Here is a 26,953-nt window from a genome sequence, read left to right as displayed (position 1 = left end):
CTTACGGTAATAATTCAGAAATAATACGCGAAAAAAGAATACAAAGATTCAATAACGCATTAACAAAAATATAGCATGAACAAAGACATGTACTCGATAGCACGTCAAACGAAATAATGATTTCGACCGTTGGTTCAGGTTCGTCGTTGCTTCCAACTGCCGAGTCCTTCCCCCACTTCGCTACTCAATGGTGGCGAACGTGATTGGTCGAATTCGGCGTTGTGTTGGTAGCGATGCGCTCGAACGGCAGGTTTTGGCTATAACCTTCTAGAATGTTCTAAGCAGAAAATATCAGACGGCGCCGATTTTCCTGGAACAGGTTTGTCAAAATGTGCGCCTAAATGCGCAGTTCGGCGGCTTTCTTTGTTAAGATAAAACTTCGTCGCATTAGATCGAATTTTTTAACGGCCTGTCAGCCATTTTGATATCGCTACGAGTCACGTCGCTTTCTTTTCTCCGAAATCGAACATCTGCCTTTTGCTAAATGCGCATTTCTGCTTTGTCTTGGAATTATTGCGTCAGATTTCTTCATCGATTCCAATCTTTTATCGGAGTCGATGGTTGAAATTTGCTTGCTGGTAATTTTATTATCGAACCAAAATTTTATTATTATTACTCGAAGCAAAATAAGTTCTCCCTATCTGTCATCAATTAAATATCATTACTCCTGTGGTTTTTATTTGTGTCTTTTTTAGGTGTTTATTCGAAGAAATTTGCATCATAGTCTTTTACTGTATTGCAAAAATTTCGTGAAAAAATATCCAAAATCTATTATTTCGGTTATTTTATCGCAATTTGAAGTTTTCAAAATTACATTTTGATATTTGAACTAATTTCGAGTCAACAAAATTTAGTTATTTTGGACTCTCAATTATTTTCATACGTATCTAGGATTTTTCAAAATTTATTATCATTTCGAAAACATTTCGGAATGGACGAACTTCAACTCTCGATTTTAATTTTCGATTTCTCGCAAAGAAGAGGGCATATGTATTTGAGAAATGAACTACTGTCTGTGTACAGTATTACATTTCTTGACCTGTACTTTTCAAAAATATTTCAAAATCTATTATTTCGAAAAATATTTTCAGCCTATCTGCGTTCGTTTGAGAGTTGAAATTTTGTATTTCCGTTCTTTGGCTAAAAAGAGGCACCGTCTATGTACGGTGCTATTATATATCTGGTGAATTTGGTTCAAAAAGTGTCTCGAAATCTGATATTTCAATCTGCTCTTTTCGTCGAAGCAATTTCACATCGAAATTTTGACTATTTCCAAAATTTTGTCGTTTTGAATTCTCCATCTTTAGTGTTAAGGTAAGGCATATGGATTTGTACATAAATCTCAGTATATTAACTAAGTTTTACCTGTACGTGTAGCTCCAAAGGTAACTTTCTGAATAGAGTTGCCAAGTTGTTGATTTATTCCAATTCGAATTCAATTTTACCGATTACTTTCCAACTGCTACTTTTTGTTGTGAAAATCTGATTATTTTCATCGTACTCGTAGTTGGTTCACTGAGAAAAATAAACATTGTATTGCTTAACACTGACACTGGAAATTTTAAACGATTACATAATTGGTCACTGTACCTGTATTTTCTACTTTTAAATGCTACGTCTGGCAACGTTGCTATATTCCGTCTGTATTACCGGCGGTGCGATTTTATTCAACGATAAAATTGCTCGTCATCCGTATACGATTTGGAATCTGTATGAAAATACATGAAGTGTATTAGCTATCATAATTTCTAATAAATTATTGTTGCTAATTGTTTATGTCATAATTCTAAGTTAGTTTAGCGTGATTGTTGGTCGTAACATGACCGGTTTCAGTTTCGTAGCTCTTTTAGCTACTTTTGAAATTCTAAACTAATAAACCATCGGTACTTTCTACGTAGCTCTTCCTAGCTAAAATCACTTTACTCACCGGTAAATTGATTGTAGGTATTGGTTAGAATCATCGTCGCTAAATTAATTCTCACTATTAGGTGATTTCAAAAAAAAAATAAATACCATCATGACAATCTGTACTTTGAGAGATCGTACAGTACTTACTATTTACTTACGTTGAAGTATGTAGTTGGTACTTAAATGATATTTGTTTTATCCTGAAAATTTTGTTTTCAACGTTCGGTTTAATCTAAGTAGCTCTTCCACGTTAGAATCATTTCACTCGCCGGTGAATTGATCGTAGATGTAATGCTAATTTTCAAAATCTAATTATAAGTTCGAAACCAACTCTTATTAGAGTAATTTTCAACTCACGTAGCTTGTTGCTAACCATTTTGAAACGAAAACCGAATGTTATAAATTCACTGTAGATACTAATTTAGAATAAAGTATTCATGCTGTCCGCTTTTTTACCGAATCGTTTAGTATTATAAATACACTTCGAGTTGTTACCTGAATTTGTATTTATGTTGTTTGATATGTTTTTCATTTCAGCCTTCGTCATCGTATGTATCAGCTTTTCATTCTTCTTAGGTACTAAATAATCGATCGAAAATGTTATTAGTATCGAATCTGATTAAAATACCATCAAGCGTTTGAGTTGTTAATTTTATGAGGCGTGTGTTGAACGTTAGGTTACTTTCTACGAAGTATCCATTTGTTCATGTGTGTGTGATTAAGCTGTGTACAAACGTGCATTGTTTACTTTCGGCGAAGTATACAATGTAAAGCTGTGCAATGAAAGTGTGAATAGCTGATTAAAGCAAGCGGTACGAAATACATTTATATTTAAAGCATAAGAAACAAATACGGAAATGCAAATTAATATGATATGACTAAAATTATCACGACAATGATCACATCTTGTATGTGTTTCATTCGTCGCAATCTGGTGCGCTGATTCACCCGCAAATACGTCGATTCGCTGGAGTTTCTACGCCGTCGTTATCGTATTAACTAATTACTCCTTGATTTAACAAACAAATAGCGTGATAGATTAGTATCTATGTTCATTTGTGCAATTAATAACGCCTTAATGGCAAAGCATACTTCGTAATGATCCGTATTTTCAGTCAGCTCGTCCCACCATTGCAGGAACTCTAACTTAATCCATTTCATGGTTTCTGGACCGTTACCATTTTGCACGTAGCATTTCCGATATATTTCGCCATGTCTTTTTGTAATTTTGCAGGTTTGACGGATTCGTTGGTTGGCGATGGTGTGCTCGTGGTTGTTATGGTCACCGTTGTTCATTTCCGCTTCCATTTTTCTGTTAAAAATCGAAGTCAGATTGGTATATTGTTTGATATTAGTTTGGACTAAATGCTACGTAATTGAAGGTTTACTTACTCGTTTCAATACAGCTGGCACTGTAGAAATCGCTAAAGAGTGTATTAACACGTTAGTTAATTTCAACGTAGCCTTTAATTACTCAAAAGTACAACTTTGCTAAGAACAACTTCTAATTCGATCAAACTTTCCTTCGAAGTGATGAAATCGTGATAAGAGCACATTTTCGCCGGTGTTAGTTCGTCTGAGTACATGCGAATGCGGTGGCTCACGTTTTTTGCCCGTAACGTAACGTGTAACGCTTTGAATAGCGTTATTTTTCAAAAATCTGAGATTTTACTCAAATTTTGCGTTTTAGCTATCTAAACCGAGTATTGGCTGTTACGTGGTTATTCCCTTGTGGAATATTTACGTGTCTAGTGATTCTCAAAGTTGGATTTCAGTTTTTTACCGAATTTCAACTTTGAAAAATTCCAAACTCAGCCAATATTGTAGTTAAATTTCAGTCTTTTACCGAATTTTAACTTGTTGAGACTTGTACTGGAGCTTACGTGATTTGTGATTATTCAAAAATCTAATTATTTTCGAAATTGATCATTTGAAATGCCCCAGTCCGCGTTTACGTATGTTTGGTTGTATTTTCAAAACTAATTATTCAAAATTTACAACTTTTTCTCATGTTTGTAATTTATTCTGACTTTTTTAATTTCCTGTTTGAAATTTTACTAATCAAAAAATACTTGTGACTTGGATTTCAGCGAATCCTTGTCTGTGGCGTATTTTGGTTACTATCTGAGTATAGTATTCCAAATTTGCAATTACGAGTTTATGAAATAAAATGACTAATCTCAAATTTTATTTAGTAACCAGCCACTCATGGCATTAGTTATAGTACTCTTTAAGAATTGAGCAACTGCATTTTCATTTCTAGGTATTTCACACTGAGGTGGAATTTCAACCTTTATGACTTCTCCTTCCAGTTTATATTCTGGTGGGAGGGATATGAAAATGTTAATTTCATTTTCCTCAGGATTAATCTCAACTGTGACTTTATTGACCTCTAATTTTCTCGGTTCCATAGTGTAGACTTCTTGTAAGTCTTCTGTGACCGGAAACTCCGAGTCCTCAATAAAGTAACTTTTGTAGAGACTTTTCTCAGAGTAATGATATGGGACAATCTGATGGAAATCGTAGGTTCTAAGTGGGTCTTGACCCATACGCATTAGGCGTGCCTTGATTCTCTCAGATTTTCTCTGAGATTTAGTCAATTTATTTGAATCCTTTGCCGGTTGTGCGCTGCCTCCTGTCGTCAAATCTCCTGTTTGAGATTGCGACATTGAAGGTTGCGGCTCCGCGGCGTTTGTCACAATTTTAGGTGTCTTTGGAGGTCGACCTCGCGGCTTCCTAACAGAAGGAGCGAGTTGTGCACTTTGTTTGGGTGTGGCTGCGGATGCCCCAGTCGAAGTTGAGGATTCTAGTTGATCCTCTGTGCTCGTCTGAGTCTCCTCAGTGGCATTGGTATTTTGAGCTGAGTCATTTGGATCAACTTCCTCTCGTAAATCAGTGGATGTTGATTCCGTAGACTGTTGTTCAGTTGGCACTTCACCATTTACTGCAGTTTCAGTAATCGGTGGGTTGTGCACTTCAACTTCTACTTGTAATTCGGTAGCTGTTGAAGTACTGGCTTGATCGCGTTTTTCAGCTCTTTGTTGTGCTCGAAGGTCGCGTGCTGTATTTTCAAGCTGTCGTAAAATAGCAGGTGATGCTTCTGCAATGTCACGCTCATTAATACCGACACCTTGCGGTGCACGAGTTGGCGGGTCGTCAACGTCTTCCTCGCTGTCAGACATTGCTTCGCGAGCTTTGAACAAAAATTCTTTGATTTTTTCTTCAATAGAACGCTGGTCTAGTAGAGATTTGAGACAGTCGCTTTTTTCCATGTCTTCGATGTTTTTACTAGTTAGGAATAGCGTTAACTGTCTTATGTTCGAAATTCTATCTACATTTGTTCCATCTGTAGGTTTCAGAAGGTAACTGTTGAAACCTGACCATTTTATTACTATAAAAGGTCCATGTTTCTTTTGATAGAGTTTCGCCGCTGTTCGTTTTTCGAAACTTGACTGTTTGTGGTTGGTAATTAGTACCATATCGCCAGGTTGCAAATATGTAGGATCAACGTGCGTTTTGTTGAAGCAATATTCTTCTTCAATACGCTTTTGACGTCTTTTTTCTCTAATAAATGCTTCAACGGCTTGGCGGTCAGTCAAATTTCCGCTTCTGTCTTCTTGCCATTCACTCGTATACACAGCTTTTTTGGCTAACATATCAGCTATAATGTTAGTGTATTCTACTTTGCGTGCATATACGTGCTGAAATTCTACATCTTCGAGCTCTTGCCTGATAGCAAGAATACGTTGAAATAGTTCAGCATGGTGAACTGGCTTATTTCGGGAGTTTTTCCAATTGTTGGTTTTCCATATCGAGCATGTGTTCGTTAGCGCTTTGATTACGTAGTTCGAATCTGATAACAATTTTATCTTCTTAACGCCGTTATCTCGTAATATTTCGAGCGCAATAATTATTGCCATTAGTTCGGCGTAATTGTTCGTAACCTGGAATTCTGTGCTTACAATCCTGTCAGATATGTTAGCAGTTGAACCCGGTTTGAAACAGATTCCTATTCCAGCGATAGCTTCGGGTGAGCCATTTTTGGAACAGGCGCCGTCTGCTGTGACTCTGGCATAGCCATTGTTGTCGATAAAGACTTCCTGTTCATCGGACGGGACGTCAAATATCTTGAGTTCGCGGCTTCGACATTCCTCAATGGTTATTGATGGAATTTGGTTGTTTTCGTTCTGATCGTGTAATCTTGCTAACGCATCTCGAAAATTGAAGGTTCGTATTTCAGTTGGAAAACCTGGAATCGTCGTGTCTGGTATAAACCAAGCCTCGTTGGGCTTGAAACCAAACGACGTTGGTGTGTTGTTAATTTCGTTTTGGATTTCTCCAACGAATTTACTCCAACCAAGATGAGTGCGATATGGATCATAAACTTCGTTGAGTTTGACACGTAACTTATCGCCTATTACTCTCATTGTTCGTTCCACTGAAGAACTTTGAGGGTTGTAAGCTGTCGTGTGTGCAACTTTGATCTCGCATTTTTCCAGCAAATTGTACCAGGAATCGGAAATAAATTGCGTACCGTTGTCAGTGATCACTTTCTTGATCTTGACATCGTGGATTTCAATTTCAAATAAAATTGATTCCATTGCGTTGCAAACTACTTTCTTTTGAATCCTGTGCATGTCTCGAAGCCAGACACGACTGGTAAAGATTTCTTTTGCAACTAGCAAGTATTTCGGATCGTTCTTTAATGCTGGAACTGGTCCATATATGTCTACCGATAGCACGTCGCCAATGGCGTACGCCTCTATTTGAGCGTATTCCAGGACTTTGTGCTTCGCGTAGTTCTTGTTCACTTTGCATATAATGCAGGTGTTTGTAATATCGCATATATACGCGAGTGAACTAGGATGGTAGTATAGTTGTCTAAAAATCATGTCTAATCGGTTTGCCCCAGTATGCCCATAGGCACAGTGTAGGTAGTCGACAGTATCGTAAAGCAAACGATCAGGTAAATATGGTATTTGTGATTTGTCTGGTAAAATTTTCATCAGACGTTTTTTACCATCGCGTGTGTACATTATGTCATAAATTTGTTTTTTACGGAGTGACGTACCCTGTTGCTTCTTATTATTTGCTGGTATGTCTTCTTCTAAGACATCCATTATCTTTTTGCAATGTTTATCTCTAGCTTGTTCGTCTTCTATATTGGATAGTAGGTCGAATAATCTGGGTACGTTTTCGTCCATGAATTTGCAATCCAGAGGTGGTAGAGCGGTCTTTTTACTGGCACCTATGGTTTCGTAGTTGTCTTCCTTATGAAAACCTTTCGTAAACCTGGGTACCACTTGGCTGATCATCAATAGGTCGAGCTCTGTTAGCTCTTCTATGACGATGTTTCCGACTACCAATTCTGGTGCTTTGATATCGTATAAAGCTTTATTGGACAATTTCATGTCATAGACTAGATCGAAATTGCATATGGTTGTAACCCATTTTGCAGCTTTTCGGTGCGTTTTCGCCAGACTCTCAAATTCTTTGTAAATTGGGAGCAAATTGGCACGCACGTGGACTCTCCTGCTGAAAATCCACATCCAAATCTTTTTAATGACTGAGTAGAGTGTTAGCATTTCTTTGTCATACAGCGTAAAGTTTTTCTGGTGCTCCTTGAAGCCAACAGAAATGAACATAATGATTTGCTTTTGTTCATCTTCCTTGTAGAAGAGAACTGCATTCATTGCATCGTCTGTATAATGCGTATCCAAGAATAAGTCGCCCTCACGTGGAGGTTGTTTCAACGTGAATTCCTTCAAGTACTCCGATTTGAGTATGTCGAAGGCCTTCTGTTGAGCATCCGTCCAGACTATAGGGTCGTCGCCCTTTGTCAGTTCGTATATTGGGCTCAGGATTTGCATGTATCGGGGAATAAACGGCTTGTACAGCACGGTGTTCCCAACAAGAGCTAACACTTCTTTGTTGTTTTTAAGTACGAATTTGCCATGTTTCATATGGTCTTTCTCAAATTTCAGGAATTTTTCCTTTTTAAGGTCCTGTTTATCAATGTTTTCTTTGGATAAGACGAACCCCAAGTGGTCTGTGCGCCTCTTGAAAAAGTGGGTTTTGGTCGGATTCAGTTTTAATCCAGCCCGTCTTATTTTTTCGAATACACTGAGTAGTCTATCAAGTGTTTCTTTGAACGTAGTACCAGAGACTTTGACGTCATCCACAAACTTGGAGATGCCTTCTTCGTCTTTTAACACTTGGTTTATCATATGAACAAACTCACCGCTCGAGATCTTCAATCCGTATGGTAGTCTGTTAAATTCATATACTTGGCCGTTTATTATGAACGCTGTATACTTTTTCGATTCTTCATCTAGCTCTAATTGCCAGAATCCGGACGTAAAGTCCAGCGTACAAAATAGACCATCAGGTGAACCACTGAATATTACGCTATCGATTGTAGCGGGTTCAGTTAGTACGCATTGTAAAAAGTTGTTCAACTCGTCAGCTGCCAAACACAGTCGTATATCGCCATTCTTTTTAATGACGGGTGCGAGTGTATTTATAAAAACTGAACGAGATGGCCGAATTATTCGCAAATCTAACATCTTTTGAGTCGTCATATCGAGGGCTTGTTTTAACCGAGCTGGAGGTCTATATTTTTCACCTCGTGGCACTGCTAGGTGCCCCTCACCGGGGATAAAGTTGAAATGTACTTTTTCACCTTTGTAACATCCCGGATTCAGACTAAATATGTCTTGATAAGCATTGATCTTGTGCATGGCATCGTCTACCTCCTTTTGAGGTGCAATGCCAAGCTCTCGTATTTCAGCTAAATCTTCGATGAGATTTTTCTGCATAATACGAACTGCTTTGATTCGGTCTTCTTCAGGCTCTCTGAGCTTGTCTCTTGTAGACATGCTTGTGGCCATGAGATCAATAGTTATAGTAGTGTGCTCAGGGATTTGCTCAATCTTAAATAAAGAGAGCGCATCTTTATACACATCTGGGTTTATAAATGCAATTGTAAAATGATCATCATCCTTAGGTTCATGACTTACGCATCTCTGGCGGAAATGTAAGTGTAGATCCAAATGCTCCATGGCTACTCTTCCCAGTATGAAAGTGTTGCCAATGGTGTCCATTATGTAGAATGGTACAACGAATTCCTTTGGACCAAAATTAAATGTGATTTCAGCCAGAATTTGTGACGCTCGTTCAATTGCATTGTTGGCCATACGTAGCTGCACGATGCGATCCATAGCGATTTCGCGTACTGCATGTGGCACTTTCAATTTGAGTTGTTTCAGCACATTCCTTGAGATAACATTGGGAAGTGCTCCCGAGTCCAACTGAATGGCGACGATCTTATCACCTACTGTGATTGGAACGACGCAAGTTGGGTCATCGGTACCTTCGTTTACCACTAATGGTTTAGCTTTTTCTTTCAGCTGAGTTTCATCAAGGTGTGCGTTGTCAATCGCTTCGAGTGCTCGAGCTTCTTTAATTATTCGTTTTCGAAGTGCATGATGTCTCCATTTCTTGTCGGCAGGTAGGCCTCTTACGAATTTCACACGTGTTGTAGTCGTATCACTATTACACGGGAATGTCTTAATGCCATCCCTTGTCAACAATCTGAGCAATCTGTCTTTGGGAGGTTTCTTGATTATTGCATTTTTAACTCCAAAATCTCCGATTGGTCTTCGATCTTTCGCTCTATGGTGAATGTTCAAGACTTCAAACGGAGTTGGGGAGTAATCAAGTTCCGGAAACTCGTCTAGTACGAGTTCTGGATCCTCCATTATCAAACATTTGACATCCATCTCTCTGATGGATTTTTTAGTTTGATTTTCTTGTACTGAACCGTCGTCGTCAAGTTCTGTTAACTGAGCAGGACGGGTGTACTTGTCCGTGAATGTTTCATAATATTCTTCCGGTAACATGCAACACGTTGGATCTCGTTGGCAATTGGGATTATTGCACGAGGTTCGATATTCCATGAATAAGGTTTTCTTTCTAGGTTCGACGACCTGACTACCTTTTAATGGTTCAACCTTTGTTGCTTCTTCCTGCTTAGGTTGCTGTTCAGGCGGAGCCATGTACGTGTACGGAGGTTGCGGACGTTGTTGGAGAATCTTTTGCATTTCGTCGTATGGAGATTTGAGCGCGTTTCTGCTTAAACGTACTCGTTTCCATTCTTCGAATAATCTGTATATACCTGTACAAGCCATGTCGTAAATCACACGGTACGTAGGTATAGCAGGGTAGTACTTGTTCCTATCCTTTTCGAATTTGAACTTTCGTTCACAAGGAATTACTCGTTGGTTTTTATCTGCCATGACGCCAATCGCTTCGACACCGGAGGCCGTTATCAATTTTTGCGTCTGCAAATAATACATGGGCGGTTCTTTCCAGAATATTACAATTTGGTCATCCGCCGCATTTTGGAATATTTTACGGTATTCGATATATCGATCTAGTTTAACGCCAATGCTTTTGGGGTCACCTGGAATGCAGGGTTTTACTATTGGGAAGATTAATATAATCAATTCCGCCCCTTTATCTTTGACTAGTAGATCTAAGAGTTTGTTTAGACTTTTCTTTATTTTGTCATAAGGTTGAGGTGAGTGATTCAATTCGAATTGCAGAGCTGATAGAACGAATTTCTCTCCTTCGGGGAATTCCGTTTTCTCTATACGTCTGTATAATTCTTCAATTGGTAATTGATCACGTAAATATGGTGGCACCGCTACAGGTAATGGCGTGTCTCCTCTTTTTAGGAAATGCGCTATACCGTCGCCTACCCAAATGAATTCCGTAAAGATTGACTTCATGGGGACTTTGATGTTACTAGACCGTGCCCCTGTAGTGTCTAGTCCTTTTAGTTTTCCGAATTGTCATCGTTTCCTTGGTCTTGACTCTCGTTGGAATCTTGACTCAGGTCGATTTCTTCGATTTCTGCACAGAAATCGGCATTGTCCGGAGTACCTTCTCCTACCGTACCATCCTCGTTTATTACGAAGAAATGTACTGGTAAAGGTATCTGACTAGACACTTTCGGTTGGAAAGTCGAGGGTTTTCTGGCTTCATGCGGTTTTTCACCACGATTGTCGCTGTTCTGGGGTTTAGCATTATCATTACTGTTGTTATTACCACCAGAATTGTTCGAATTAGTATTAGTATGAGTGTTCTGTTTAACGCCATTACTATTACTAGTTTTGTTCGAGTTGGGATAGAAATTAATTTTCTGATTCCCTTTGAAATTGTTACCTAAAGCCTTTTGTAGCTTTTGGTATGCCATTTGTAGTTGTCCTTCGTTTACATTTTTGTTCGTAACAGCTAGATACGATTTCTTCGGAGGTTCCGGCGCATTATGCGGTGAATTCGTGATCATGGGTTGGTTCGTCCAGTTCCCTGTTGGAGTAGGACCTTGCGTAGAATTCCTATTCCTGTCAGAATTAGAATTCTTCGCATTCTTCTGTGAATTCCATCCTCCATTAAGGTTGGTATTCTGGAAGTTTTGATTGTTACCCATATTCCAATTCGAGTTGGGGTTTTGATTCCAACTTATCTGTGGACCGAAATTTTGGTTCGAGTTCTGGTTGTTCCATTGGTTCGAATTCCAGTTATTATTCGGGTTACCGGGAATTTGAGTCCATTGTCCATTCGCATTGAGTATCCAATACGTGGACTGTGGTAAACCGTTTCCGTTATTCCAATTGTTGTTAGGCATTCTATTCCATTCGAATGATGGAGTTTGTTGCCATTGAACGGGCGTCATCGCGCTGTTGCGAACTGCAATGCGTACATTATTCTTCGGGTCAGAGTCATAGTTAGCGAATTCGTCAAGTTTTCTTATGAAACCTTCCACTGTTGTTTGTTTCGCTAATTTCTTATCGTATGGGTAAGGCACTTTTTCAGCTGCCACTTCCAATACTTTGGAAATATTTGGATGTTTGCGTTTGATTAGAGATAGGACCCATCTCTTTATCTCCAAGAACAGACGTTTCTCTGTTTTGGTTTCGCAAAAATATTTCTGAAAGTATTCCCATGCATCGTTTTGACACTGACTGTTCCAATAATGTTGAAGGAATCTCTGTTTTAGGTCTTCGTAGTCCGTTATTCCCACCATGTCGCCTTTCCACTCTGTCGCATCTTGAGTCTCAATTACTCCTTGGAATGCGTAAATTTTCTGAGTTTCGGCGGCATTGCTTTTGTTTACGTAGTCTTCGAACTGACGTACAAATTCATGAGGGAAGTAACGTTTCGATTCGTCATAATAAATGCCAGCACTTCTGACTAAGTTGGCATTTATTTTCAAGGTTGGGGTGGAATTAAGACCACTGTTGGGTCTACATCCACCTTCCTTTCTCATATCTGCAACTGCATGCGCTAACTGGCTGCATTCTGCTTTGTGTTTAGTCATTTCGACTTTGAATAAATTAGTCGCTTGGTCAAATTTGGTTTCACATTGCGTTGCCTTTTGCATCGCGCTGTCAGCTTTTTGTAAGGCTGCACCGGTAGTTTGACCTACGTATTCCTTTATGCCAGTAGCCCATTGAGTGCAGTGTTCACGAACGTCTTTTATTTCGTTTCTACAGCTATTGATATTGCTGTTTGAACTACTTGCATGGTCGACAAGATTAATTAAACAGTCTTCCATTCGGATAAGACTATGTTCTTGGACCACTTGACCGATCTGTAGGTTCTCTATGGCACCTTCAGTGAAATCCCACGTTTGCTGAAACAATGATCTCAGCGGATCGTTGATTTCAGCGTCGGTGGCGATTTCCGGTCGTTTCAGTTCAGTTTTTGATCTGCATTCTTCCCTTTTCGAGTCCCTGTAATTTTGCAGGTGACGTACCTTCGCTGGAGGCGGGTCAGGGAGATCTGATCCATTTACAATGTTATTTTCTTCGGTAGGTACGTAGTCTTCATCATCCTCGTCATCGTCGTATTCATCTTCTGAATGATTTGTGGACGGGTGACTGCTGAATAGCGATTCCACAAGGTTCTGCGGACTCGTCTGTGATTCAGGTTGTTCTACGTTCAAATCTTGCGTAGGTGGATCCTTGCGGTCCTTCCGTCTGGATTTGCTGTTTGCGTTTTTCAACGTTATACACGATTCTTCGTGATTTTCGCCAATACATAGGCAATGTACTTGGTGTTGCGTAAGGGCTACCGCTTTACTACGGGTGCCTGCAGCTGGTCCAGTAAACGCCATTTCGTTCGAATTAATTTACAGCTGGGATAATATTACGGCGAATATTTTCCCGTTTGTGTGAAATTTCTTGTAAATTTCAAACACAAATCTTAGTGCAATGCTGGTTTTAATTCGCGAGTTAGTTTTGTACACAAAAATACTGTCGCGTAAATTGCGACTCACTAGCACTGGGCTATATCAGTTGGCTGACTCAAGACGCTAGATTACTTCGGCGAGTAATCCGGACAAGATAAAAAGCGCTGAGTCAGAATGAACTGACTTCACACGTGCTCGAAACGTGTTTCTTAGCGGGATTCAAGTGCAAAGTCACTTCAGAGGTGACTCGGACAAGATAAAGAGCACTGAATCTCGGCTAGAGAAATTAGCCTCGAATGAATCGCGAACACGAAATGCTGGAGAAAAATTCAGGTGCCAAAATACCACTTAGGTATTTCTGAAAAGATACAAGGACACTGAATTACTACTCAGCCTTGAGTGCTGGTTTGAAAAAAATACGCGAAAAATACATGCGATACGTTTTGCTTTAGAGAAAAGCCACTCGCGAAATAAATAGTAATATTCAACGATATTACTTACCAATACTGCTGCTAAATATCGCTTCGAACTTAAAGTTCTACCGATGAAGAACGCGTGGTTGAGAAACAAACGCGAAGAAAAAATATAATTATGCAAATAAATTGCTTAGTATCAAAATTCACTTTAAAAATAAAACGTGAAAAGATACCGGACAAGACACACACTAAAGACGCAAAAATGCGCGCGAAAAAAATAACACAATGACAGTCAAGCTGCTTCTGTGGAGGAGCGTTGCTAGAACCGTCGTCACACTTGAAAAGAAAAATATATAATGCGAGCCGCGGTAGCTATCAACTCGACGGTTGGTGGCTACGCAGTTGCAGCGGCGACATCTAAAGATGGCGGCTAGTGCGACGTGTGTGTCTGTCCTTGGGTGGTGGTAGGGGTCACGCAACAATGCGGCGGACAAGCTGGAACTCGCTTTTCACGTTTCGACGAACGGATTGAGTTCTGAGAAATTCTCAACGGATTTTTTATCCATCGATGGATTTCATCATCTACCACCACACATACACATGTAAAAATAAACACGTTTTCGTCAAGTTCTGGCAAATTTGACTAGGTGTGTGTGTGTATGAGTGAAAGCAACTTAATACTTTCGTGATTATTTACTTTGAAATATTCACAAGTATTCTTTCCTTTCCTATTTTCGGACACTTTGGTCTGAGAATAGTCAAGAAGTGAATCGTAAGTACAATGAAATCATACTGCAAGTATTATTTTCCAAAGTTTGGTCGCGATCTAAACTTTGTACTCATAACGATTTACTTCCTCCAAGCTCAGATTACGACGAATCTGTGCTTTTTGGACACTCGGAAGGGCGCCAATGTAAGAGGGTAAATTGACTTAAGCAGTGATAGGTAGATGTACTTATCGATTGTGATTGCTATGTGTTGTTTCCTAGAAATATCCCTTAGAGTATTTCTACTAAATACTCACCAGAATACCTCACATGCTCGGCTAGGGCGTGGGTAGGAAAAGGTTGCTTTTACACTCTTAACAAATGATCATACACACCATAAATAATAACAAGTTATACACAAGAATAATATTTAATGTGTGCAATATTAACAACACGTTACAGGTTTAGTACATTTGTATCTTATATGCAAATATACTCGTTAACATGACACTTTCTTATAATTAAATACACACGTTGGTGTAGGTTTGGATAAGTGATCTCCTCTGGCAAGGAGATCTAACTTATTCACACTGACATGTGCAAGTACTTACCCAGAGTGGCGACGAGTAGATCATCACTCCTTCTCGTCTATTAAATGGTTTCACTAATAACTAACTAAAACTAAAGCACTAAACATAACACTTAACACTCGAGAGTAAAAACTTATAATTAAATGCAAACAGCCGGAGCTGCATTAACCCATTAACCGTGAATAACATACCCGCGTCGACTCGGACAAGTTACTGGCGTTCTGTACTCTCGTCGCTTGGCTCGTATGGCTAGCTGACGAGAATACAACGCAGTGTTGCCTTAGTGCAACGCAGTGTTACCATGTGGGCGAGCCCTATACATACCACGTACGGCATAGTAGTATATCACATATCTACAATTTTTGGGTATTTTTTGTTAACTGGTCGCAAATTAATGAACCGGTTTCAAAAAATGCATATCACATTTTTGCTTCCTTAGTGTGTAAAATACATAGCGCCAATGAAAACCAGTTTGAATTTTTTGACCAAACTAGTTTTTAATTTGTGGACACCCTGTACATGGGCCTGAAATTTTAAAGGTCGCTTTTTGAAAGTTCTTATTTTTCGCTACTCAAGGCCGCTTCATTCATCTCTCTAGCTCTTTCCACTTAGAAATAATACCCACTGGGCACTACTTTTGTGTCATACTTTGAAAGTTGAGCTATTTTCATGTATGAAGAGTGATATTCCAAAACTCGCTTTGTCCATTTTTATCGAAGTGCGTTTTTCAGCGGTACCTGGTAGATGAAGTATTAACTCACATTCCTACATCATCAACCTATCAAAATGAGGTGTTAAACTCATCTAAATAGCCAATTCACTAAAAATTTAAAAAAAAATAATGTTCCAAAACGCGCTTTGTCCATTTTTATTGAAATTTTTTTCAGCAGTATTTAGTGGATGAAGTGTATACCTACACTCCTACATCATAAATCCACCCAAATAAAGTGCTAAACTCGCCTAAAAAGCCAATTTACCCGTTTAAAGGGAAACTGTTTTTCCTCTTTCCTGAAAAGTTGTGAAAATGGACAAAGCGAGTTTTGGAATATCACTCTTCGTATGTACTTGTTGATGTTGTTTTCACACATGAATCGAACCCCCCGAACAAGAATATGATGTCCTATTTTATGCTACCTCCATCCACACCTCACCAGAGCCTCTGCCCCCAAGCTTCAAGATTATTATGTAGAATAGATTTAATCATTTAAGTATAATTTTCCAAGTTGTTGAAAAATTTATAAATAAATTACCCCCACCGTCTGGTGCAAAAATGACCGAATTTTGAGGATTTTTACCTCCACCTTCCTTTCATCCAGGGAGCTCAATTTTTTTATGGGCCACTTTCAACTTAAAATAAACTACCTACCTACGTGAATTTGGTCAAAATCCTTGCTACTTATTATTTTTTTCGACCTGCCTAATACAGAAATACTTAATAGTCATAGGTACCTAATTTTTTTTAAAAAAAAAAAAACCAAAAACTTCATAAAATCAATTATTAACGCTATTTTGCACAGAACGAGTACAGACTAAATACCTACTGATATATGCTAGTGACCTCATCGGAAATTTCGATAATGAATAATGAAATTACACCGATAATTATAGGGGACCTCATAAGAAAATTTTGATAATGATACCTAATTGAATTACGAAATCTAACAAACACCATTCTATCTATCCTTTTTCAAAGATGAATCATGAAAAAAGGAGTCATCCTTGTAAAATCTATCATAGAGACTCAAAAAGAAGGTGGACCCCCTTTTGGTAAAATCAGCTTAATTCGTCGTTTGTACCCCTCTAATGTTTTATACTCGTATAGGTATCTCTTCTAAAGTGAATTTTGATTCGAGAGATAATGAGTTGGATTCAACGCTTTCAAAAATCACAACACAATGATAGATAGAATATTATCGTGCTGAAAATCTTCTTAAAGCACTAATAGGCATGAAAAAACGTCCTAAAAGAGGCGAATAATCTAATTTATTACAACGAATACAGGCCTATATTACATACCAGCAGGAAATCCAAAAGCGTAAATATGTTCATCTGGATATACAAGACCGCTATAATACGCTTTTGCTACAATAATTACATAAACCGCCAAACAAAAGACTTGTGTTAGCAAATGATGGGTTATTCGAGCTGGTTTGCTCTGTAAAAGTAAATAGGTACCACAAAATTCAAAGTCATTGTGTTAAACGTGAACGTATATGTAAGTATTTGAATTTCACAAAAAAATAAAATGAAATAATTTACTTACTGCAAGAACTCCATAAATCGCTTCAATTGGGAAGATGATAAGTATAAAAAAAAAGTACGCTTGCTCGTTTAATTTCCTTCATTTTATTTCTTTGTTCGTTTTCAACTAGAAGGCACAGACCTGTCATGACACTTGAGTACATCATCAAATACATTACCTGTGAAAGAACAGCGTTATCAAGATTTCAATAAATTAGATTTCAAGTAAACAACTTTAGGCTTAGGCTGTCATAATTTAGAATTATCAAATGCCAATTTTTTAATACGTCTATGAAGAGAGAAAAAATAAACCAATAAGTATGAGACTTACTGGCTGTTGCTATATTATATCTGGCTAATTAATTTGCAACCCAGTATCTTTTTGATGGCTTGCTGCGAATTAATGAACTGGTTTCAAATCTGATTAGCAAAAATTGTTCAATTTTTCCAACTCTACAACTTATGTTTCAAACTTTTTTCTCTATCATGTTGAAACTTTTATCTCTATCTCAATTTTCAGTTTATTGTCAGAAACATGGTTACTAAATGCGAACCAATGAACTGGTTTCAAAATGTGATTACACAGCATTGTGTTTTTTTTTCACACTCTAGAACTTTTGTTTCAAGCTTTTTTCACTATCTACAATTTTTAGGTAATTTTTGATAACTGGTTGCGAATTAATGAACCAGTTTCAAAATCTGATCAGCGAAAATGGTCCAATTTTTCACACTCTGCAACTTTTGTTTCAAGTTTTTTTCTCTATCTCCAACTTTTAGGCGATTTGTCAAAAACTGGTTGCTAAATGCGAACCAATGAAGCGGTTTCGAAAGGTGATTAGACAGAATTGAGTAATTTTTCACGCTCTACAACTTTTGTTTCAAGCTTTTTTCTCTATCTACAATTTTTGGGTATTTTTTGTTAACTGGTTGCAAATTAATGAACCGGTTTCAAAAAATTCATATCACGTTTTTGTCGCCTTAGTGGTAGAATACATTGCGCCAATAAAAACCGGTTTGCATTCTTGGCCAAACCGGTTTTTCAATTTGTGGACACTGATACGTATTACTTTCGATAATATTATTATTTTATTAGATTAGCGCGATCTATGTAAGCGTAGTCGCAACTTATTGGTATTTTTTCATCATCTTTTTAGTTTGGTACTTTTATACTTACGTGTGTTTTATTCATTATATTTTATCATTCGTTTTGTAATGGTTTCTTATTATTTTCTCGTGAAAGACATTACAGACACCCTGTGCATGGGTCTGAAATTTTCAAGGTCACTTTTGAAAGCCCTTATTTTTCCCTACTCAACGCCGCGCCACTTCATTCATCTCCCTAGCTCTCTCCACTTAGAAATAAAAGCCACCAGACACTACTTTTGTGTCACACTGTAGATTTGTACCTACGTAATAAGTAAGTAAGTAAGTAAGTAAGTAAGTACTAATGAAATTTACCCAACTAAAAAGTATTGCTACTACAGTACACGTTTTGAAGAAACAGTCGCACATTTTTAGACAACACCGAACACTCGGGTCTTAAATAATGATTATAATCAAACTAATAAAAAAAAAACTCAACTACTTACTTATCCACATGCTCTGGTTCTACACACGGGAAGTGAGATAATACATACAGCGATTCAATGAAAGATATCTACTGTAGGAATACAATCAACGCATCGCGAATCGCAATTTTAAAAAGTTGACCTTGATACTGCGCATTTGTAAATAAATTTGGTACTCAGCGTTGTTCCCCTACTAAGTACATAGACAATATACATTAATTCGAAAGATAACAGATTGGAAATTTTTGGCATCATAATCAATTTTTCTCAGAATGATATTGATTCTTTCCAGTGACAAGATTAGGTTGGTACTTGAAAATGTTTCTTGGTCTTTCCTTCCTTCCGATCAAAGAGGTCGAAAATTTTTACCAGGAAGATGACGTGTGAGGGAGGGGGGTAAACTGAAATCCTCACAACTTCTTACCCTTGATTCCCCACCAATATTTTACAAGCTAATAAGCCAAATGGGGTTCGAACAAATTTTGGAAGGTGGAGTTGGAAACAAAAATGTTTTGAATAATTTTAGATTTTCAGAAACGATGCTTTTATTGGTAGGGACCTACAACTGAATAATCGTTTTACTGCAATGTTGACACTGAAATCAAAAATCAAAAATGCGTACCTACCTTTTTTATGTTATTTTTAGTGTTTTGTTTTTCAACTTTGTGGCATTTAAAAATTGAATTCAAAAAAGGACCGGAACATTTACTTTGCTCGAACTTACGAAACTTCACCATGTACCTACATCAGTAATTTACGAGCATCTACTTTACGAGCATCTTGTAAACAGTAAATAAATGAATAAATAATACAAAATGGGTATTCAACCTACCTACTTTTTAAAAATATTTTAATAATTCCTTCATTTTCCCGCCTTTTTTGTCATATCATGAGCAAGAAGAAGCAGAAGATTGGCGAGGAAAGTTTTTCATACCTACTTAGTTATTTTTTATTTTTCCACATATAGAATCAAGATCATTTAACTAATCTTATAACTCTAGATAAATCTATTGTGTAACTAATTACAATCCTAATCATAGATGTGAGAGTAAGGAAGGGGAAGGGGAGAGGGGGAGAGCGAGACAGGTAGTATGTAGGTAGGTACTAAAGCGTATTAGGAAAGGCTCTTACTTACAAAATTATCAAAATTACATAATTGTAAACTAAGGTGGGTATCGAATAGTTTTAAAAAAAATCATGGGCAGTACTTAAGTAATGCTTAATGAAAATGAAATACAATTTTTTTAAAACTAATCATCAGCTTAAATAAGTTGGTATTTTTTTCCATTTGTTTTATTTTTTTTAATATTTACAAGTTTTTAGTAAGTTTTTTTTTTCCTTTTCTTAAAACTCAGTATATAAAATATTAATGAGGAATACAGCATGAGAAATATTTGAAAAATTATTTTAAATAATTTTTCATCTTTTTTTTTACTTTCTTGAAACCAATTTTTACTGTATTCTTTTTTTTTAAACCAAAAAAATTAATTATAAGAAAATGATTGGATCAGATCAGGACTAGTCAGATTTGGGCATTCCCCAGATCCAGTCAGATATGACGATGATCGAATTAGATTTGTTCAAACCTGATCAAATCTGATCATTTTCCTCGAGTTGGTATTGAAAAATAATCCGATTCAGTGTTACAATGTTTTTTCTTGTTTTAAATAAAATTTGAGGTAGAATGGCTAATTGCTTATGCTCTGTGAGCTAGCTGTGTATGGGCAAAAAACAACCACTAAGGCAATAGGTATGATACTCATCACTAAAAGTATTCAAGATAACAACATAATTTTCTTTTGTGGGTATTTCTACATTGACTTCAATGTCGACATTGCCAAAGGCTCTTCTGAATTTGAGCACAATGTCCTTACTCATCTTGAAGTCTCAGCTGACACAGTGAGCCAAGGCGTACTCGGGGGGGGGGGGCATATAGGTAGTACTAATTACTTATTTAGGTAAGTATAATTATAGACATATTTAAAAAACTATAATTTGATTTACTCACCAGTCCGATCAAATTTCAAATTTTTTCAGAAAATTGAGTTGACTTAAGATTGCTAAAAATTTGTAAAAAAAAAATGAAAAATCGAATTCAGCGTTCGAAATTTAGTCCATGATGATGCACTTTTAGATGGTTTTCTAATTTTTCCATACGTGTTTGGAAAATTTATCTTCCAACGAACTTTTGAATTTTTATTGGAAAAATAATTCGAACGTTTTGAGCAAAAAAAAAAAAAATGCAACTATAGAGTATTCGTAAAACAGACTTCTATTCATTTGATGATTAATACATTTATATTTCTAATCTAGGTAGGCCTAATGCACAGTTCGAAATAAGAAATTTTGCTGCGGATGAAAATACTGAAAATCATTACAATTTTCGTGAACTATTTATTTACGCGGAGTTCTGGAACTTTGGTGTCCTATTTTTATGAACGTTGCATTCTTCTATAATTTTTTTCTTTTCTCTTCTAATTTCTCCGCAATACAGCAGCACAATGGCGAGAACCAATAATGTGAACCCTGAAAATCGAATTAAACTATAGTACGAAATTTTCACTTATAAACTATAGTGGTCTCAAAACACTTTCCACCAGCGACCTGACAGGTACCTAGATAGAGGGCTGAATTTCTGTGACTGCAGTTCTTAATTTTAGTAAATAAATTTTTCATCTCTATTTTGGACTGAGGAATGAAAAAAAATCGCCTTCAAACACTGAGAATGTTGAAACATTACTGAAACATGAAACAGACTGCCTACAAGATTTTAGCAACTCGTGTCTTTTTTTTTGTTGGCAAAATCAGCATAGAAATCGTTCTCTCTATGAAGAGTTAAAATAAAAAGAATTGTAACGCGTGAGGCGAATGTATTAGAAAAAGAAATTGTCTTCATGACCACACTTTTTCACGCTTTTATTCGATAAATATTACAAAAATACCGTATGTTTCTGCAATCTAGTTGCCTTCATCAGCGGCTAAACATGACTGAATAAAAATTACGTACACGAATATATTTTTATTCAGTCATGTTTAGCCGCTGATGAAGGCAACTAGATTGCAGAAACGTACGGTATTTTTGTAATATTTATCGAATAAAAGCGTGAAAAAGTGTGGTCATGAAGACAATTTCTTTTTCTATGAAGAGTTTCAAAAGGTTTTATGCTCCTGTATTTTGTGATTTTGTATGCCTGAAATCTTTAATATCTATAGACTAAAAAAAAAACTAGCTACATACACAGATTTATAAGCCCACACGTGGAGGTTCCTTAACTTTAGGTAATTTCAATTAACCGATTCGTTACTGAAAGTAGGTAGGTAGGTAGGTAGGTAGGTAGGTAGGTAGGTAGGTACCTCTTTGTACGCAGATAATTATTTTTCTAAAAAAAAAAAAAAAAAAAAAAAACAGACGCATTCATACCAGCGGTTACTGCGAATTGTGTTTCCAATAGGTAACGGATTTCTTGCTTATCAGTTATTATGTATTCTTCATAAGGATGCGCTATTGAACAATCAGGTGGACCATTAATTTCTAATATTACTAAGAAGATCATGCATGTTGCAAAAAGAGCGCCTTGTAAAATCAAATGACTTGCAATGAAAAGCCGTTCCTTCTGTATAGACAAAAAAAATAAACAACTCGTGAAAATGAAAATAAAAGTTGATTGAATGAAAAAAAAAGTTGACTAACTCTTAAAATTCCATAGATCGCAAAGACTGCGGAAACGATTTGAATAATCAAAAAATATTTATAGTTCGGTAGTTGATCCGCATCACCGTAGAATTCATTGAGCGATACCTTGACAAATACAATCTGCACTGCCTATTGGTGAAAATCATTATCAAGTTATTAATCAAGTAAGTAGGTACATATATTCAATCAATAAAATATACTTAAGTTAGCCACTAAATTTTCTGGACATTTCCAACTTTATTGAGGGAGAGAGATCTTTATCTGTGGAAATCAACATTGCTTAGGGGCCAAGGGAGGGTTTTTCTAGAAAACGGGTTATTTAGACGGATTCTCTGACCGGAAATTAAAAATTTTCAAAAATGTTTTTACACAAAAAAGTGATATTTCAAAATAAGAATCACCCTACATCATGTAAAAAAATATGGAGGTGAAATGAAAGTAAGCCTGAGAATAAATTTTGATAATTTTTCGTCAACTAGAGACTAAGTACTGGAGAAAATATAAAATAATGTAGGTCTACTTACAGATATTTCTAAAAAAGCATCTCACAATGGAAAGTTTTTTCGGGTCATGCGTACATGTAAATATTCATTTATCTCGATTCCATTAACAATAACAAGAAATCAATGAAAAATTGTTTCAAAGTAGGTATTTTATAAAACTTACCACACCGAGAATCGCAGCCACGAGAACACACGCTCTCGTCATCATTTTTCAACAATATTACGCTGGTGTCGTCAACTTGAAACACAATTAGAGTCTGACGACAAAAGGCTCAAATCAATCTATCCTCTAGTGCCGATTACTATATTTGATTAAGAAGCTATAAACACATTTAATAAACACAAAGCAAAATCTACGTAGGTACCTACAGTTGGCTAGGTGAACAGATCGAGATAAAATGTTGACCTATGGCACTGATATGTATAGAAATACGCATCGCTGCTGCTTTTCATCGGAAAATGATCAAATAAAAAATCGTGTGGGTTTTATTATTTCTTATGGCGAATTGTTGATGAAGAAATCACCGGAATGTCTTTACGAGCCTTGAAAATATTTTTAAATGCTTGGTGACTCCTTGGTGAATTATGGTGACTTCTTGGTGACAGATTCACCATGAAACCAGATATAACCAAGCGGGTTTTTTTCTTTTTATGGCAAATTTTAAATGAAGGAATCACCAAAATGTTCTCATGACCCTTGAAAATTTTTTTGAATGCCTGGTGAATTCTGGTGACTTCTGGGTGACGAATTCGCCAGAAGTCACAAGTGGGGTTTCTCTTGAATTTTTGATGAAGAAATCACCAAAATGTCCTCACGACATTACAAACTTTTTTTTGAATGTGTTGGGACCCCTTTGGTGAATTCTGGTGAATCCTGGTGACTCCTGGGTGACAGATTCATCAGAATTCATCGAGTGGATTTTTTCGTTTTTATGGTGACTTTTTGATGAAGAAATCACCAGAATGTCCTCACGATCCTAGAATTTTTTTTGAACGTGTCGAAACTTGAGACTCCCAGGTGAATTCTGGTGACTTCTGCGTGACAGATTCACCAGAAGTCACCAAGTGGGGTTTTTTCTTTTTTATGGCAAATTTTTGATGAAGGATTCACCAGAATATCCTCACGACCCTTGAAATTTTTTTTGAATGCCTGGTGAATTCTGGTGATTTCTTGGTGACAGATTCACCATAAGTCACCAAGTGGGGTTTTCTTTTTCTTACGGCGAATTTTTGGAGAAAAAAATCACCAGAATGTCCTCATGTCTCTTGAAATTTTTTTGAATGTCAAGGGACTCCCTGGTGAATTCTGGTGACTTCTGGATGACAAATTCACCAGAAGTCACCAACTGGTTTTTTTTCTTTTTTATGGCACATACTGAATTTTTGATGAAGGATTCACTGGAATAAGTCAGCAATGAGAGAGTTTTTGTCTTAATAAAATGGGCCTACAAAGAACTCAGATCTTCAGCATGGTTTGGATCCGAGATTGTCTTCTAATTTGTTTTATAATATGCAGGACAATAAAAAAATTATTATGCAAAACTTGGGAACAGATTAGCAAATATTTATGTCGGTTAGGCACTGTAAGGAGCAGTTATGGCGTGACCGCCTTAGCGAATATTCTCAGAATGTGACCTGGAGGTGGTCCATATTGTACTCATCACGTATGTGAGGAAATATGGTATCTACCTCAAGAGGGGATGAACTTGTTCTATTTCCCCTACTTTAAGAGAGGGTAACGTGAGCAACTCTCAAGACGATCCGAGGTTTGATCGGAGGATCATCTTCGCTGCCTCATCACTTGTTCACAGAATGGCCAGCCGTGGCAATGTCTTTTGTAAACTCTTGGGACCCGAGACCCCTTGATCTTTATTTATCTATTGTACCATCTTTGATCGATTAATTTTATAATATTTATCTCTTTCAACATTTCTCCACTTAAGCTCATGCGATTGCGGTGGAGTTGTGGTATTTTTAACCTTGCTCGGCACTAGGGGACCGCAGGAGAAGAAGTTAACGTGATTAATAGAGGATTTGTACTGTGAGCCCCCTCCTTAGCCCTCTTCAAATTAATTGCAACTATGCACCCTGTGGTTGTGATTAATTCTCGTAGTATAATGGCCCCTAGAACCATTATTTATATTCTTAACTTGTCCCATAGAAGTATAGAAAGTGTTTTCACTTGTATTTTAGTTACCTACCACAGTGTTTGAAACCAGTGGTAGTGACAGACACTGATTGAAACCAGTGGCAGTGACAGACACTGTTTAAAACCAGTGGCAGTGACAGACACTGTTTAAAACCAGTGGTAGCTACATACACATGTTTTAAAAACCAGTGGTAGTACCAGACACTGTTTGAAACCAGTGGTAGTGACAGACACTGTTTAAAACTAAGGAACCAGATACCAGGTATGGAAATACACCATTTTTGGTCATAGATTTTGAAGTTTTGATGGTGATGTGATTTTTTCATTTTAGTCCTATAATGAAATGGAATCAAAAAAATGATGGGAAAAAGTTTATTTTGTGTATTAAAATGAATATGAAGTAAAAAAATTACGTAAATTGGCGGCATTATTAATAAATTGAGTCCTTAAAAATTTTTTTCTATAACCAAAGATGGTGTATTTCCATTTTAAAACCAGTGGTAGTTACATATATTGTATTAAAAACCAGTAGTAGTGACAGACACTGATTGAAACCAGTGGCAGTGACAGACACTGTTTGAAACCAGTGGTAGTGACAGACACTGTTTTAAAAACCAGTGGCAGTGACAGACACTGTTTAAAACCAGTATTTGTGACAGACGCTGTTTAAAACCAGTGGTAGTTATATACTACACTGTTTAAAAATCAGTGGTAGTGACAGACACTGTTTATAACCAGTAGTAGTGACAGACACTGTTTAAAACCAGTGGTGGTGACAGACACTGTTTAAAACCAGTGGTAGTGACAGACACTGTTTAAAACCAGTGTTTGTGACAGACACTGTTTATAACCAGTGGTAGTGACAGACACTTTTTAAAACCAGTGGTAGTTACATACACTGTTTTAAAAACCAGTGGCAGTGACAGACACTGTTTAAAACCAGTGGTAGTTACATACACTGTTTATAACCAGTGGTAGTGACAGACACTATTTAAAGCCAGTGTTTGTGACAGACATTGTTTATAACCTGTGGTGGTGACAGGCACTGTTTATAACCAGTGGTAGTGACAGACACTTTTTAAAACCAGTGTTTGTGACAGACATTGTTTATAACCTGTGGTAGTGACAGACACTGTTTATAACCAATGGTAGTGACAGACACTGTTTAAAACCAGTGGTAGTTACACACACTTTTTGAAACCAGTGGTAGTGACAGACACTATTTAAAGCCAGTGTTTGTGACAGACATTGTTTATAACCAGTGGTAGTGACAGACACTGTTTAAAACCAGTGTTTGTGACAGACATTGTTTATAACCTGTGGTAGTGACAGACACTGTTTATAACCAATGGTAGTGACAGACACTGTTTAAAACCAGTGGTAGTTACAGACACTGTTTATAACCAGTGGTAGTGACTGAATCTGTTTAAAACCATCATTTGTAACAGACACTGTTTATAACCAGTGGTAGTGACAGACACTGTTTAAAACCAGTGATAGTGACAGACCTTGATCGAAACCAGTGGCAGTGACAGACACTGTTTAAAACCAGTGGTAGTTACATACACTGTTTTAAAAACCAGTGGCAGTGACAGACACTGTTTACAACCAGTGGTAGTGACAGACACTGTTTAGAAACAGTGGTAGTTACATACACTGTTTTAAAAACCAGTGGTAGTACCAGACACTGTTTGTAACCAGTGGTAATGACAGAATCTGTTTAAAACCATTGTATGTAACAGACACTGTTTATAACCAGTGGTAGTGACAGACACTGATTGAAACCAGTGGCAGTGACAGACACTGTTTGAAACAAGTGGTAGTGACAGACACTGTTTAAAACCAGTGGTAGTGACAGACACTGTTTAAAACCAGTGGTGGTTACATACACTGTTTATAACCTGTGGTAGTGACAGACAC

At 37.1% G+C, this 26,953-nt stretch overlaps 1 protein-coding gene and 1 long non-coding RNA gene across 3 annotated transcripts in view; both read right to left on the bottom strand.

The window, feature by feature from the left end:
- LOC135847210 (uncharacterized) overlaps positions 1-18,821 on the bottom strand; it is a 42,269-nt gene extending 23,448 nt beyond the window's left edge. Inside the window, exons 1-3 of one of the 2 annotated variants that reach the window (XR_010559113.1) lie at positions 18,709-18,821; positions 17,142-17,298; positions 16,895-17,033 (exon numbers count right to left, since the gene is read on the bottom strand). This is a non-coding gene — a long non-coding RNA (uncharacterized LOC135847210). The other variant, XR_010559114.1, reaches the window with a different exon arrangement.
- Positions 18,822-20,941: 2,120 nt separating this feature from the next.
- On the bottom strand, positions 20,942-23,256 carry LOC135847380 (uncharacterized). Its single transcript, XM_065366880.1, has 4 exons — positions 23,048-23,256; positions 22,379-22,510; positions 22,109-22,301; positions 20,942-21,213 (listed from the first exon to the last, which is right to left on the bottom strand). Exons 1-4 carry the CDS (start codon positions 23,090-23,092, stop codon positions 21,086-21,088), a joined length of 498 nt encoding a protein of 165 aa, XP_065222952.1. The 5' UTR covers positions 23,093-23,256; the 3' UTR covers positions 20,942-21,085.
- Positions 23,257-26,953: the final 3,697 nt, after the last annotated feature.

This window comes from Planococcus citri, chromosome 5 (genome assembly GCF_950023065.1).
Source record: "Planococcus citri chromosome 5, ihPlaCitr1.1, whole genome shotgun sequence".
Lineage (NCBI taxonomy): Eukaryota > Metazoa > Arthropoda > Insecta > Hemiptera > Pseudococcidae > Planococcus > Planococcus citri.
This window is presented reverse-complemented; position numbering and strand designations above follow the sequence as displayed.